General features: G+C 45.2%; 1 protein-coding gene across 1 annotated transcript in view; it reads right to left on the bottom strand.

Annotated features, from left to right (window-relative positions):
• The window catches only part of LOC126535659 (uncharacterized), a 316705-nt gene that overhangs the window by 242085 nt on the left and 57210 nt on the right, over window positions 1–17410 (bottom strand). Inside the window, exons 5-6 of the mRNA XM_050182461.3 lie at window positions 11767–11945; window positions 500–711 (exon numbers count right to left, since the gene is read on the bottom strand). Coding sequence (XP_050038418.2) covers window positions 500–711; window positions 11767–11945 — 391 coding nt within the window. The remainder of the gene's footprint in view (window positions 1–499; window positions 712–11766; window positions 11946–17410) is intronic.

Below are 17410 nucleotides of genomic sequence, written 5' to 3'. Positions count from 1 at the left end.
ATTTAAGGGGGGACATGGGTCCTAAAAATGTGTTTCCTATTTTTGGGCGAATCTTTAATGAACCCCACTCTCCCGGGTAATTTTTCATGCATTCAAATCTGTAATTAGATTTTTGATAGCTGTAGCAGTTCAAAAAATATTGAGGTCTGAAGTCAAATTATTTCAAACTCGTTACGGTGTTTTTTGATGATTCCGTCTTGCTAAACCGAAAGAATAAGCGCATGACACCATTGCTAAAGACCTACTGTAGAGGGTGATGCTATTTTTATTCATTTGGAAGCATTTTACGGACAAGAAAACAATCTTGCATTTATTATGAAAATTGTTTTCTAATTAGCAGTGAGTACTACACGTGAATGCAATTTTCATGATGGTGCAAGAGTAATAAAAATAGCATCCCCCCCTAGATCACTTCAATGCGAATAAAATCATACCACCCTTTTGGTATCATGGGGCTTGCTCCTTGTTAAACTGAAGTGAAATGTCAAAGAGGACCCACCGTGACTCCAGACCATGGCCCAGCCGAGCGGCTGTTCTCCTTGGTCTGCTGGGTGGTGGGTGCAAAGGGCGGGGCGGCGACGGGTTGCACGAGAAGGGCAGCGCTGTCCGGCGGGGCATTTTCGTCAGCACGCACGCGCACCTTTGTGTGGCCTCGGTTCCCAACCGCCGAGCCTGCCGACACAATCGCCAAGCCCCCCTGTTGCTGCTCGGCTGCAAACGGATGAACGCAATTTGGAGGGCGTGCCATCGAGAGGAGGGAAAGGTTAAGGGGAGCGAGAGGGAGGGAAGATAGTAAGAGAAGAGGCATCATTGCAAATGCACTCGCAGAGGAATGTTCACTAACAGCCACAAGTGTTCACACGGCACCAGGGCAGCATTCTCGGAGGATCACTTTCAGAGATAGTTTCCATTCTGTGAGGTTTCACAAGACTAGCACCAGACGCGTCAATGTCTACGAGCGACACCGTTCATGGAACGTTGCCTTAGCAGAGTTGGCAAAGTGCCAGAACGCCGAATCCGTCCGGCACTAGTCTCATTAAAATTAGTGAAAAATGGGGGTACAGTCCATCCCGGATATATCAAACTCAAAGGGGCTTGCAAAATAGTTTGCCCTATTGATTCGAACTATAAAATATGCCTATCAAAGCTTATTCGAGAACTGCACACATAGGCGGAGAGTTCATTTGTCTGGGGTGAGGGGCTACATATATATATATATATATATATATATATATATATATATATATATATATTGGAAGCATGAAGCGACACCCTTTGTGTTCACAAAAACTGTAGAAAATAGTTCACATTGCATGTGTGCGCACCTCATTGATCACGACTATGACCAATCTAGATACGCTGTATGTCAGTGCTTGAAAACGTCACGAATGCGTGATAACGCATTCCACCATGATATATATATACATATATTTCTTGTACTTGAAGAAACTTCGTGTGACCTCGAACAATTGAGGGCTGAAGTCACAGCGTTATATAAGGCCCTACAAGACCTCATAGGAAACAGTCCAATTTCACAGCTGAGTCCTCTCAGAGTTGTAATTTTCCTTCGTGTAATTGGCGCATACTTGGCTATCACTAATACTGCTTCGCCTTTCCGGCGAAACTGCAGCTTCTCTTCCTTTCTTTTTCTTTCTTTTTCTGTGAGTCCGAGTATAGGCGCTGCTTGCTGCACGTGACTGCTGTTCATTCTGATTTAGAGTGAATCCAGCTTGGCCTCATTTCAGTTACCGAGTGAATTATACAGTGTTTTCCAACTATAATTCACCAAGACTTAAAAAGAGAGCAGTTGTGTTACTCTAAGAAATCCTAGTGCATATTGTTTCCGGTACAGTGGAGTAGCCAGCAGTAATTCTTTCATTACTGAGATCTAATTCAATGGTTGCACTTAATTATCTAACTCGAGAAGTACTCTAGTAATTTTCTAAGCTTATATGAGGCATTTGTAGGCACCCAAAATGATATCTAACTGTGGTGTTTCCAGCGACATACTAATTGCGTACAATCTTTTCCGATTGGCAAAGAAACCTCACGAAGCATGATAAATACCATATGAGTGCGCTCCCACCCGCATCATAAAGCAGTGCCCTCAAATAAGCTGATTGAAAGCAATTGCACTGCCTGTCGCAAACCCGAAGAGAGAGCGCATCACCTTAATAATGGTATACGGAAGGAGCACCAACAGCAGGTTTCACGGCTTAGCAGCAATTCCTTCCTCTCATTTCTACGTCACACTTATTATCCGTCTCTCAAGGCCGACTGATCACATTGATAACAAAAGCCGCTTGATAACGCGTCCAAAGTGGCGCTCTGACCAAGCACGAAATGCAATAAGCAATGGAATAGCCATAAAATGTTTCGCACACAGCTATATTTCGTGCCAGAAACTTCCTTCGGACCAAAGCCAAATTAAAGTGACGCTTTTAGTTTTCATGAGTGTATACGTGCTGCAAAAACAGGTTTGTGTCAAAAAATAAAAGCGTAATAAGCAGATCGGGAAGCGACCCACATGTTCAGAAAAGGCATAACCGATGCATTCAAGAAAGTAAATAACCACTCCTAAATTAGCCAAATAGGCAATCGGGATGCCTGCACACGAAAAAAAGAACACACAAGAAACAAAATAACTCAGTGCCCTTCCACTCTGAAGAAGGACAACCAGCGAAGCTTTGTATGTGGGCCCCTTAATGGCGAACTGCCCCTCCGCCGTGGGTCAGCCCGGCATTGAACTATCGTTGGGATCAGCCCACGTATGGGAAGTGCTTCCCCTCTGCCGTGGGTCGGCTCAGCATTGCACTATCTTTGAGAACAGCCCACGTATAGGGAGTGCTTAAAGCCTGCTTCAGCTCCGCCGCGGGCTGGGTCGGTATTGTACTATCTCCGGGATCGGCCTACATATGGCGAATTTTTTGCTTACCACGCTAACGACACGAAAATTTCATTGGATGGTAGAGGTATACAGCTTCGCTGTAAAAAAAAAACATCAGATTTTAGTGTGCCCTTATTATCTATGAATTTGTAAGCTCTGTTGAACACCAGCTGCTACCTAGAGGATGTGTTCGAATAGGTCTCCTTTTGCAGATACGCAGTACCATGTCAGTTTTATCACATTTCAGTGGCTTTCTTGATGACCGACGCCAGAATTTTACGCCAGGCATCCGTTATCTTTGCCTTGAATTAATTTGACATCCGTCTCAATCATGTACACACAATCTTTCACATAACCCTAAAGAAGGAAATCGAGTAGAGAGGTCAGGTGACCTAGCCACCAATTTACAGGCCCATCCCTTTCAATCTATTGCACATGAAAAGTCGCATTCAACCAGTTTCGTGCTCGGCTGCTGCTATGTGCTGGTGCTCCATCATGCTGATACCACAGAAGTGGAATACGTGACAGCGGGACTTCACTGAGAAACCCATCCACCACTCCAAGGATTTCGTCCACGTAACGCTATCCAGTCGGTGTGTGATCGAAGAACATGGGACCAATTATAACACCGGCATATATTCATCACCACACATTGAACGACTGCTGGTACTGGTGCTGAGTGCACTTTACTCAGCATGGATTGGAGTCACACCAATAGTGAGCATTAAGTAAATTTACCTGGCCATTTCTGAAAAGATTGGCTTCATGTGTGCACATGATGTTGCTCAGAAAGTTTGGTGACTCATCAGCTTTTGTGAGGACCCAATTTGAGAAATCTAGACGATTTTACGGGTCCATATTTTCCAAGCATTGGTGCTGGTTATAAGGTGGTACGGGTGAAAAGCCTTCATTTAGAATCCTCCAAACTGGTGACTTGGAAATCTGTGCCTAGGCAGCCATGTCCCACACACTAGCATGAAGGTATGAGGCCATAAACGCTAGAACATCCATGCATAGACTAGGACTCGAAGATGGAGTCCTCCATCGCTGTTTCTTGAAGCTTCCGGTTTGTCACAGATTTCCATAATTTTTTATGATAGTCAACGCGTTTGGTCTACCGCCCTACTTCCATGACTGATTTACATATTTGTGGCCTTCCTCTTGTTGCCATTTGCAGATCCCAAGGCAAGGATCATGTTTACCGTTTGCTCATTACAGAAAGACATGGCAACTGGGACAAAACAAAATTCACCTTTAAATCAGTGCACTGGCGTTGTCAATCTGCTTTTGTAATGATAGGTTTTGTGGCAAAAAAAAGAAAGAACATCCATGCACTTTATCTATGCTGAGACAACAGCTATCGCAGCTTTTTTCCAACTAATACCAAACACAAAGTGCTACTTTGGCCGGGGCGTGGCAGATAAGGCACTAGCTCGATCGCAATGTTTTTCTTTATTTTCTATATTTCCTTCTGGATAACTCAGAAGGAGCGCGTTCGAGGGAGCTGCTTTATGATCCGGGTGGGAGCGAAGTCACATGGTATTCTCCATATTTCACGGGGTTTGTTTATCAGTCGGAAAAAGATCAGTATGCAATTAGTATGTTGCCGAAAATACTGCAGTTAGATGTCCCTTGGCTGTGCCTTGAAATGCCTCAATGACACTTTGATAATTAGGATAGTATGTCTCGAGTTAGATATCTAATTACAATTACCTAATTAAATCTCGGTAATGAAAAAAAATACTGGCAGCTACCCCTCTGTACTGTAAACAATATGCACTAGGTTTTCTTCAATGCTGCATTGCTCTTTTTTTATGTTGGTGCGCAATATTTAATTGGGACACACTGTATATATTTGTGACCTTTGCATGCAAGTGACAATATTTCCATCCCTAATGAATGTTGTAAATTATTAGAAATGTTTTCTTTTTCATGAGTCATTAGCATTGCTCACTGGAAAAAGAAGAGATACTGAGACACACAACATTCACATGCATTTCACATGCCAATGATAATACTGACACGTGTACTTGTTTGTCTTTATCGGGCGACACGTTTCACCACCTAACAAATGTTATCGTACAGTGCAGGACGCGCCTGCATGTATCCGAAGTTTCTGGAAAGTTATCAATGCTTCTATCCGCTGTCTGTTGTCGCCGAACCTTGTGTTATCTGATTTTATCGCGCGACGCGAATGGTGTAAAACTTTGTGGAAGGCACGCGGGTCCCAACGATTACGTCTGGAACATTCGACGACTGCTGTATTAAAGCCGACGCGTTTGACCTGCTGATGAGATTTGCGACGATCGCCGACCGTGTTGGTCGCTATCGTTGTGCTATAAGTGTAGCCAGTTTTTTGTGGGCACAGGTTCGCCCAATAAAAGTTAGTTTTGTCTTTCACAGTATTGCTATTGTGTTGTTCAACGTCATCACCACATGACAATACTCTGTCGAAGGGGTCACTGAAGTTTATAGGTTTTCTTTTCAATGTCAAAAAAGCATGCAAAGCAATTTGAAGCGTGGTGAACATACAGCAACATATTCGTTCTGTAGGCATAGGCTATCCATATTTGAGAAGTAATTTTTAATTGGCTACCTCCAGCTCTTTCAATAATATAATGAACTTTGTGCTGTAGGTAAATTTAAATATGTTGTGCATGTGCGTGGTGTCTACAGTGGAAAGTTAAAACAATGTTGAAGTGAGAAAATACAGAGGCAGCCACCGCTAGTGCTTCTAACGCGCGTGTCCTCCTATTGTCAAGATTTGCAGAAGGAAAGCGACAGTATGAATTAAAAACCGTGCACGTTTGCGCCAATGATGATGCAGTAAGCTATTAGCGCCAGTAAAATTTCGAGTGAAAATGTCGAAGTCAAAAGAAACCTCGAATGATGTTAAAAATTAAAATTATGGGGTTTTACATGCCAAAACCACTTTCCGATTATGAAGCACCTCGTCGTGGGAGACTCCGGAAATTTCGACCACCTGGGGTTCTTTAAAGGGACACTAAAGGTTACTATTAAGTCAACGTGGACTGTTGAAATACCATCACAGAAACCTCGAAACGCTTGTTTCGTGCCAAGGAGAGACTTACTTTAAGAGAAAATGCGTTCTGAAGCGTCCGCGTACCGCTAGCGCAGTTCAAATCACCCGCCCTCCGATCGAGGAGTACTGACATCATGGTCTCATAGTGACGTTGCGCCAACGGTGAGTAGAACGGCGTCCGCAGACGGCGCTACGGCTTTTCTGCGCAAAACGCAAACGCGCGGCCAGAAACAGAGCCAAGACAGAGCCGACAGCAGAGCGAAAGCGGGAGTATGGTGGCTAGCGGAAGGAGAAACGAATTACGTCCCACATTACGTCCCACGGCACACGGAGAGTCCGTTTTCGTTAAACTATAGGCTGCGGCGAGCTCGCAGCGTGGTCGGCGTGATCTGTGAGAAGTGACGAGCCTTTTCGCACTCGCAACAGGGCATAAAAAAGTGCGAATCGACGCAAAACTCGGCCTAGAAACGTGCTTCGCCACAGCCAGCAGGGCTCAATACGACCCAAGCTGGCGCGACCCAGATGTCGTTTCCCGCATCGCCACCAGGCGCCGCTACTATACCTCAAACTCCAGCGCAAGACGCCCATAAGCTGGTACTTCATTCTATGGCGCAAACTTCGACGCTCGTCGCAATGGACCCTGACACCGACAGATTGGCTCGCGATGGTGGGCTCAACTTCAGCGATTTGAGCACCGACGAGCGCGACCTGCTGCTGAGGGCTCGCACTGCCGGCGTCGTTGCGTACTACGACGGCGGCCTCGACACCGGCTCTCCGGAGCAGGAAAGCAACGAGGGCTTCCCACGACATCCCATGGACGTGGCATTCTCGCTGCTTGTACCAAATGAAAGTGTCGCGAGCCAGCAGAACCCTCACAGCACGACGCGATAACGAAAGTACTGAAACTCCAAAGCGTGCGCGGCGCAGAGTCGAGCGCGCAGAGTCGAGCGAAAACGAAACCTTTCGAACACCCATATTACTTAAGGGTAACGTCAAAATGTTATTTTTTCTTAGAGTCGAATAGACGTAGACAAGTAGCATTTTTTTCCGTCTGATAATCGAATGAAATGATATTTTTAATACGAGTAGTTGAGTATTAGTAACACAAATTATGAGGAGTCCTTTCGTCATCGGGCTAGTACCGGAATGTCGCTGGGGGGTCTCAAATCGTGTCATGCATTTACCTCAATTTCTCGGTTACTAAAGCTCTGTTCACGATTAAATTGACGCCTTAGACGTTCTAGAACATTGCTCTACCACTTTAACTTGAGTTTCTGGTAACCTTTAGTGTCCCTTTAACGTGCACCTAAATGTAAGTACCCGGGTGTTTTCGCATTTCGCCCCTATCGAAATGCGGCCGCCGTGGCCGGGATTCGATCCCACGACCTTGTGCTCAGCAGCCTAACACCATAGCCACTGAGTAACCACAGCGGGTATCAAATGAAGTGGTCGACAAAGCTCTGGTAATGGCACTTTAGGTGTGTGTGTGCGCGTGTGCGCGTGTGTGTGTCGGAGGGACAAGGGAGGGAGCCCCCCCCCCCCCCCCTTCGGTGATACCGAAGTTCTTGGACGTTTCAATATCATTATTACTCAAATTGCATATCACTATGTTTAGCGGTCTTTTTTCTAATGTGCTTCTCACCGTTCCCTTTCCATTCCAGTGAGTGTGCCAGTAACGAGCATAGGTTCATGACATCAGCCGGGCAGCACGAGCGGGTGAGAGTCTTCAGTGCGCACTTTAATTGTGCTTCTCACCGAACATCGTAGCCCCAATGCCTTAGCAGAAATCTTCCCCGCTGCAAATCTGAGTTCAAAGTATCGCAATCCAAGCTTCATGCAGCTTCTTGTACTGCGGGTACGTGTGAAGGCTGACTCTGGGCTCCGCTGCGTAGTCCAGCACGATGGCACCGAGCAGTAGCCTACCATGTTGGACGCCTTCAAAAGCAGCCACAACGTATTAGAGTGCTTTCAAGTCTTGTTAAGCACACTCTCCAAAGCAGGAAAACCTCCCCACTTAATCAGAACTGCAGCACAAGTGGGACCTTAAACTTCCGTTTTTCAGCTCTCTTCAGCGCTTCCAACGCAGCCGCTGCGTCCTCGTTATCCCATGTACCACGTCACACCGACGGTGGCGGCAGCTTTTCCTGGGGCAGAGCTTGCCCTCAATAGACATAAAACGTGAGAACTTGTGTAGGGAGGCAAGCTACGTCTCCTAGGTAGCCATATGTTAAAGGCTATACAGCAATCATTGGCACTCTCTGAAGACTCATGTGCATGCAAAGAAATTACATGTTTGCTCCTAAATCTCAATTTGTTATTTAATGCGTAAGCATTGTTTGGCGAGTACACAAACAAAATTTGTCACACTAGACATGTAATGCCTTGTTTCTGCACAAAAATGCGTTATTTGCAAAGCTAGGTCATTCAATCACTCTACGGTAGACTCCCCTTACAATGGACCCTGACAATCCAACAAGAAATGTCGGTTTTATCCTAAGTTTGTATTATCCAAAATGCCTCACTTTCGAAACTCTGGTCACGATGTAAACAACGCTATTGCAAAGAGCTAGTGACAAATGTCCAAAGTAAAAAACAAACAAAGTCACAGTTTCACCCGAGAGACAAAGCATCGATTGCGATAGCAAATTAGTAGACAGCTATGCGAAGTAAGGATAGTAGTTTTATCGACGTAGAAATTTGCAAACATTCGCTCACTAACTAAATGAACAATCAGTGTCACGCGAGCACAGCTAAGCATGAACCCATCTTGCTCTATGACCGCGGAAAGCCACTGTCAAAACAAAGTGAGAAAGAGCGGTAGCAGCAGCGAGCGAATTGACCTTCGTGTTGTCTCTCGCTTCAATGTGAACTAAACGTGAAAAGCCCAGTGCATACGAAGCTACCGGCACTGGGTGCACTTCGTCCACATTGCAGATTGCTTTCAAGATATGTCACCTATGCAGAAGCGCCATAAGTAGCAGCCGTAGGATTAAAACCCCATCTCACTCGCCCCCACACCCGACTTCCACGAGCTTCGCGCGCTAAAGAAGACAGCACGCTTTTGCCCGGCCTTCCTCCCTTGCACTCGCGCGCACGATATTGAGCCGCGATTGTCGGTTGCCCCTTGCAAGAGCCCCTGTCGACATTACAAAAGGCCATTTCATACAACCAATTTGGCAAAAATTGCCGCAAATTTCGTCCGCTGTAGCCGACAGTTCATTGTAACGCGGTCCGTTAAAAGCGAACCTTGTTGCATTATTAAAATAGGTAGAGCCAAGTGAGGTTGAAATATGGTCTGTTATATCAGAAAGTCTGTTGTACATGGGTCCATTGTAACGAGCGTAGACTATAATACAGTCGCCGACCAATAAGTCAGACACAGATAATCCGGACATGCTCAGTAATTCGGACAGCTTCGAGGCACCGTCAATGACCCCATAGACTTCATGTGTAAAGACGACCTATATTTCGGACAGCCGCCAGCTCTACATTCGATTATCCTGACTACGTTCATGCCTGTATCGTACACCGACTGCTGCCATTATCTCCTCTGGCCACCTCGGTGAGACATCAAGCATGGCCTCAGAGATTACTTGATACAGTCGCCGACTGATTTTCCGGACTCCAAAAATTCGGACATGCTCGATTATTCGGTCTGCTTCGCGGCACCGCCATTCTCCCCATAGACCATAATGTATAACAATCGCCAAAAGTTCGGACACCTTGCAACCTCTCGTCTGATTTTTCGGACACTCCTTGAGCCAACTCGATCGAGAGCACCATGCACCGACTCTGCCCGGTGCATGGTTCGACTTTCTGAACGCCATTCTTGTTTTAAACGGAGCCTCCTTGCTGCCCCACGAGTGGCGCTACTGCAAATCCCCGCTCATCATCATCGTTTCTGCCTGGTTCTACCGCAGTTCCTGTTTCAGCTTAGTAAGCCATGTCAAGACAATCCAGCAGCTGATTTGTTTCTTCACGCACAACGCTGCGAGTAGGCCATGTTTTTCGTTTGTGCGACTGGTGTCGGCATCGTGGTGTTTGCTTTGTGTGCTGTGTCGAGGTTCCGGTGATCCAACACGGCATACGGAAACATCGCGTCAAGTGTCTAATGGCGCCGACAGTGCCCGTGCAGATTGCTCTGGGGAATGCCGGCAAGCGGGTGCCGGGAGGCCTAGGATTTGTCGCCTTCCGATGTGCTCCCTACTGACGCGGAAAATGTTCTGCCAAGACCTGCGCAGTGGTTGCATTGAGACTCCGGACACCATCTGATTTGACAGTTTGACAGGTGCTGACGCTGCTGTACTGACATGTGCAGAACTCGACGACGGCGAGATCATTTGCCAGGTTTCTGCTGCACCGCCGAACGATGACTCTGAGTTGGAAGATGACGCACATGTGCTACGCTGCCGTCGCATGCAGAGCATGTACAAGCAGTGACTGTGCCATACGACCCTCTCAGAGATTCAGGCTTATCTGATTGCGCGTAAACGGAACAGCGTGCAACGGCGCATTCATGATTTCTTCCAAGCCTACTGCCGGGCCCGAATAAGTGCGTGGAAATAAAGGATTTTTTTTTTTCTTAATCTGCTTTTTCGGACACCTGTTTATTCGAACATTTTCGCAGTCCCCGTGAGGTCCGAATAAACGGTCGGCGACTGTAATTAATTTAAAAATTAATGGCATGGTGTCAATAAAAGTCCATAATTGATATGCACACATGACAATACATAATCACTGAAGTTTCCATCATCCCGGCTTAAATAATAAAGCAATTCATGTCAAAAAACCTCTTCCTCTTTAATTAAGTTAGAGCTAAGGCACTCAAACCCGCAACCTTTGGTCAGAGTTGAACACTAGACTTTTGGTGGGAGTCAAACCCACCACCTTTAGTGGTAATTAAGGCAAAATTAATTAAGGCACAGGTAGGGATAGAGTTCCATGAGGCACTCGAACCCACAACCTTGGGTGTGAGTCAAACTCCCAATCTTTGGAATTTAAAAGGATGTCCAGGCGAATTAAAAGAGATGACTAAGCGAAGTAGATTAAGCGAATGAAGTGGGATGTGTACATCACGTTGTCTATCCATAATGCATCAGTACTTGGGCTTTCGTCTTCAACTCGTCTTAGGGATAACATAAGGTACCCTGGGAATATTTCAATCCTAAATTTGGCATTTTCCGGAGGATTCGAACTCGGCCTCTATGATGACCCCAATAGCGGCAGATTTAGTGGTGTGTGACAGCAGAGCTTAGGGGACAGTGAACGCAAGTCATCTTCCATTGAAAATGCCCATTTTCCGCCTGGCCTAGAAGGATTTCCAAGCAATAACAGCAGCTTGCAATGACTTATTACTTAAGGTAATTACTCAATTTTCATGAATTTTTCCTTCCCAAGAAGACTGAGCCAAAAACAGTTTGCGGCGTTTGTAAGCTTTGCCACATAACACGGCAGAGTGGCAAAGCTGACTAAAAAATCGTATGACGAGGCTGACTTGGGAAACCAGCTGACACTGTGCCACCCTTGCCCATTTTTCTTGCTAAGAAATCAGGTGCACATTAGATTTCTACTTTGTGTAGGAGCTTTAGTGTCATTTCTAAGTTACTTTTCCACTTTGGACACATTTGATTCGGGGACGTGTTAAATAGGGAAAATACTGCCAAACGAATCATGGGTAGCTTTTGGTAATTTTTCTGCACTTTCTTTTATTCAACCCGCCAGATAATTTGATCCATTTCATTGGTCCCGCTAGAGTTGAATCAGCGAACGTGGGCCGTGCTCGCATTTCCGGACCCTGCCAAGCAGGCAACCCAGCGACACAACGCTGGCCACTCACCTGGCCTAGCCGTGGGCCCTGTGCGCATCACTGGTGCGGTGCCCTGCCTGCCCTGTGGACGCAATGGTGCCAGCACAGGTCGAGGATCCTGTCTCGCGCCACCAACTGCTGCTGCTGCTTCCTGGCCCTGCTGCTGCATATCGAGAGCAACCTGGCGGCTGACGCGTGCCTCCAGGTGCCTGCATCAACGTTTAGCAGTGCCACAACACAGATGAACTGCAAAGGCCCTTGCTACCAAACACACTGACATACGCATTTGCTTACATTTTTCCGGTGACCGTCCTTCACCAGTTAAAAACTTACAGCTTGGCCTATGCAGTGCCAAGCGCAAGCGTAATTGTATCTCGTATTCCCTTCGAAGTGATCGATCCAGATTACAGCCCCTTCGCACAAATCTATGCCCTGCGCCGAACAATGCGTGGATTTGTGCCAAATCCATAAAGGAGGCCTGTTGCATGGCAGTGAAAGCAGCGTTCTTGATGCAAGGGACACATATTTCTGGACGATCACTCAACGACGTCAGTGGGACATGAATTTCTTTAACACTTTTATCACTGAGCAGCACATTATGCACTGCGCTACGGGCACAAAAATTGTCATCACATGTCGGTAGCAACATGCGTACCACTTAAAACAGGCGATTAGCAAACAAGATGGTGACCATGACGTGTTTCCAGTGCATACGATCACTTTCGGTGCTTGATGGCTTTTGTGAACGAAAATGTCGGTGTCCATGCAAACGTAATGTGGCATGTTATGCAATTCAGGTGCGAAGCAAATGAGTCCTTTTTGGGTCCGCTAGCATTGTGCGAGTATGCCATGTATGCACTATACAGGGTTACGTTTCGAGAGATTTCATTGTCAAGAGTTACAAAATACACTGAATCCTTTGAGTGTTTGCCAGATATACGAAAATATTTTGTTGTCACTAGAATTTCATTGTTGCGGAATGTTGTTACCGTAGGTTTCGACTGTATTCCGATTGGGCACTTGGGCCACATTGAAGGAATCACCGCTCAACTCACTTGCAGAAGAGGAACCAGCACGCACGTCCGTAGCATAGTCTAACTGCGTGTGTGAGCGCATGCAAGAAAAGTTTAGGGTTGTGTGCCCGTCAGAAAAACCAAATGAGCAAGCAAGTTACAGTAATCCTTTGTCCCATCGCCAACAAGGGTTGATCAGTTTTCTCGAGTTTCAAGAAAAGAAATGTAGGCATGGCAGCATCGTTAGTATACTGTGGCATCTTTTGTATATACAAACACCTGCTTGTGAACAGATGTAATCGCACCCCTGTGGGCAATAAGTTAGCGAGCATCAAGTGCTGACCCTTTGAGGGATTAAAAACCAGAAAGAATTTTTTTCGCAAGTGACAGATGGAAACAGATCGCAAGACTAACTGACCCGTGCACGCGGATGCACGAGCAGTTGCCGACTTGATGGCATAAGGAATGATGATGATATATGATGTTTATGGCGCAAGGGCCAGCTCTGGCCAATGAAGACCATGCAAGTGATTGCTGACACAAGGAAGCCATGCTATAAAAACCAAGATACTACAGAGCAAAAAAAAAATTCCTTGTATCCACACATGGCGGCAGCATTTTCTGGGCAACGGAGTTGAACAAGTGTCGCATTTTTCAAACATATAGATGACGTCATAGGTGCGCATACAGCATCGACCATTTGGGACTTGTTTGCAGCGCCGTGCTTACGTCTTTGACCTTTGAAGGGTTAATATCGTCTGTCTAAGCACATCTCGCATTAGGTTGTATGCAGACCATTGCATCGTTTATAGGGACATGCTTCTTTGCAGGCTGACCGTGACTTAATTTTTTATTGGTGCCACAAATGGCACATGAACCTCAATGCTGCAAAATGTAGTCACATCCACTTGCGCAGAAAGCTAGTTAACATTTCTTGCAACTGCAATCTAGTAAAAATTCTAATCAAGTAGGAGATCACGAAAAATAGCTGGGTGTTGTGTGTGTGTGCGTGCATGCCAGGCATTACATGGGGCAAACAAGTGCAGCACATCACCTTAAAAGCTGGACATTCTAACTTTATTATAAGAAGTTCTAAGCAAGCTCCACTTGATGCGTAACAAATTCAATATTTTTTTAACATGCATTCGATACTCTAATATGCTTTGGTATAAGACCTCAACACTAAAGTTCTCATTAATAAGTTGGAAGCAATACAATATTGTTCTGTACGTTTCGTGACTAATTCCTATGGTTCCGACATTAACATTACAAATTTAAAGTGCTCTGTCATGGCACACTTTTAAACGTCGACACACCTTTGTTAAGTTAAAATCATATTGTGGGGTTTTATGTGCCAAAGCCACGATCCGATTATGAAGCATGCCATAGTGGGGTAGTCCGAAGTAATTTTGACCACCAGATCTTCAACGTGCATCCAATGCACAGTACACACACATTTTTCATTTCACCCCCATCAAAATGCATCTGCTGCAGCCGGGATTTGATCCCACGGAATCATGCTTAGCCAAACAATGCCACAGGCACTGACGGCGTTGTGCGCAAGCTGTTGTGATTGTCTCGTTTCGCACAGCACACAATTTTGCGCACTGTGTATGAGGACACCTGACTAGCAGTATGAGTCAGTGCTACACAAATACTGAGGCAGACAAGCGGATCACAGAGCATGATCCTGCGGTGGAATACGGTAGAAAATGGCATAGTTTCGGTGTCTGCGCAGGCGTTTGCACGACGTGTGAACAAGCAGATGAAACGGAGGTGCATCGCTCTTGCTGCGGTGCGAAGTAAAACAAAAACAAGCAGACATTCGGTTTGTGTTTTATTATTTCTCTAAGCTTTAATTTATACTTGGTAGTTGTACCTGAACTTGATAGACACCCTGGTGTCTACCAAGTTGACATTTCCAAATTCCCCGAGTTTTTCATGTTTTCCCCGAGTGCCTTTGCGAAATTCTTTGAGTGACACAGAATTCTGTTTTATGTCAAGACAGGCTGGCACTATGTCGTCCGATGTTGTCACTCTCTAGTAAGCTAGCTAAAGAAACGACTTAATCCAGTTTGAACAGTAAGGAGTACCATTTATTTTATTTTATTTAAATCTGAAGCGAGGGGTTAGCAAAATGCACAGCGAATAAAGTATCATTGAAAAAAATGGTAAAACTCATTGCAAGTCAAGCGGAACATTCTAAATACGAATAAAAACGAGATGCATACATAAACAAATGTTTTCGAATATCCACTTCAGTTACGAATTATTATAGACTCAATACATGTGTGAAATATAGGTGGTGCTTGAGACTCTACAGAAAGAAAATCAAGGTGATAGAGCGACTCTTTGAGCATTTAATGAGTCAATTAAATAGTAACTAAATATTTTAACATTGTAAAGTCAGTCATGCTATGTTTCTTCATAAAAAAGATTAAATCCCCCGGTCGAATTACATGCACAAGTTATTCATTAGCCTCAAGCATTTCAAGAAAGAAAAATATATATTTCAAGGTTGCTGCCGACATGCCGCACATCACGCGTCACGTAGAACATGGTACTGGTACCTTCACCAAAGCGATACTCTGTAGCGATACATATCACTCGGAAGCAAAATGGAAGTAATTTAGGTTATCAGAATGTTAAATTTGCCCTAAGCTTAATGTTCATGCTTTATTCCTTGCTAAGACTGCATAGAAGTGACAAAAATAGGTCGCGTTTACAAATGTGGACGACGTGACTGAAGGCAATATGAGCTACTTATCAATTTATAGCAAGCTCATTGGTATGAGGCCCAAACTTTGTCACAAATTAGATTCTCAACAGCTGGTGTGTCAACCTCAACTCTCCTGACATAATCTCAGCCCGCGCACAATGCCTGTTTTGTGTTTCACTGCTTTCAAGAGTTTATTTTGGTTTGGATGAGGGTCACCTGCATCTTCGCGTCAGCCAGCACTTTGCTTTTTGAGCTCAAGCTCCTTCAAAGAAGAGGCGACACAGTTCCTTTCCCGTTCATTCCTTATTGCGTAGGTCCTTTCTGTTATTGTCCTCCTTCCATTGCGCGTTCGCCCCATGGACCATTTGAAGCACCCTCTTCGTCAGCTGTGCAGTCAACATCTGATTTTTCGGACTCCCTAAGGGCCGCAAAAACGTGCGTAAGATCGGGCAGTCCGAAAAAATGAATGTATGCCTTTTACTGCCATTAAAGGCTCAAATCACCACAGGCACATCCAAAAAGGCCTACCAGCACGCTTATTAGGCATATCGGTGCCCGCACTGTGGCAGGTGGCGGCGGATGGATGCGTGTATAATTAACTCTTTGAGGGTCAATGACGTAAATATACAGCGCTGTGAACAAGTCCAAAATTGGTCGATGCCGTATATTTACGGCACTGTGTGTACCTTTAAAAAGCATGCCAATTTCCTAACTTTTCCTTTTCTATCATGTGCTGCCACTAAGTGGGAATACCAGCAATTTTTTTCGCACGCCTCCCTCTCTCGGTTTTTGTTGCATGGTTTGTTTTAAAGCTAGTTTGCTCCCGCGCATCTATATACTACCGCTTGCGCATTGGAGCGCGCATAGGCGGGCGGCAGTTTGGGTTTAGTCCCGCGTGCACTTTCGGCTTCTTTCGGTTGCAAAACTGATAGCTACCTCATTACTAATCGCTCAAAGGGCTACCACTTATTTTTCGCTCGATTAGTGCTCACAAGGGTGCGCACAGGAAGGATGCCACTGTGCATGCGTTTCCGCTGCTCTTTTCTTCTTTTTTTTGACACTCAAAAACTAATTGCCTCTGGTTGGCGATAAGATGAAGATTAGCGGAAGTTTGTCACAAGTTTTGCTTTTTTGACGGGCACAAAACCACAGTTTTCTTGCGTGCACGCACCTACGCAGTTTGATTATGCTATGGACGTAAATATTAGAGCAAGAGCAGGAACAGGTGAGAGTTACGAAATATTCTCGTGTGGGCATTTTCAAAGCCTTGAACTATTTACAATGCAACAAATATTTAATTCTTATAAGTTTATTTCTTTTTTTACTGTTGTTATTCATAAATGAAGAGTACATATATACCAACACAAAATGTTTTTTTCTCACTTATCAGTCACCCTAGAAAATTTACGGTAAATTTTTTTCGAATTAAGTCCCTAAGAAGAATTGGAGTCTGCAATAAAAAACCGACCCTGGGCGGTCGCACATGGCAAAAAAAATTGACCCTCAAAGGGTTAAGGAATAGATACTGTGTCCCGTGACAATTGCCCCATCCCACGCTTGTTATGCTTCATGGCGTAACACTTCTGTATTGAGGCAAAGCCGACTTTTGGGAGCCGTCATTATGCAATGCGCTGTACTTCCCGAGCTTCGAAGCCAATCGCAAGGACCACAAAGACGGAGACGGTGCCATTGCTTACAGCGGCGAATTCTTTCAATGAAAAACATGGCGCTGAACGGCAAGAGGCTTAATAACGAACATTCAAGCATCTAGGCCTAACGTTTACCACGGAGGCGAGGTAATCAAAACGGCGGCAGTGGTGGCTTTGATTAATGCCGTTTCGGACCTGCTGTCACGGCAAAAAGTCCGGAAAATCGGTCGGCAAAGGGCTCTTGCGTCCAGAATTTCAGACGTTCTCAGACATTGACTCTATAGGGTACGTAA

The sequence above is a fragment of the Dermacentor andersoni genome, chromosome 7, assembly GCF_023375885.2.
Source record: "Dermacentor andersoni chromosome 7, qqDerAnde1_hic_scaffold, whole genome shotgun sequence".
Taxonomy (NCBI): domain Eukaryota; kingdom Metazoa; phylum Arthropoda; class Arachnida; order Ixodida; family Ixodidae; genus Dermacentor; species Dermacentor andersoni.
This window is presented reverse-complemented; position numbering and strand designations above follow the sequence as displayed.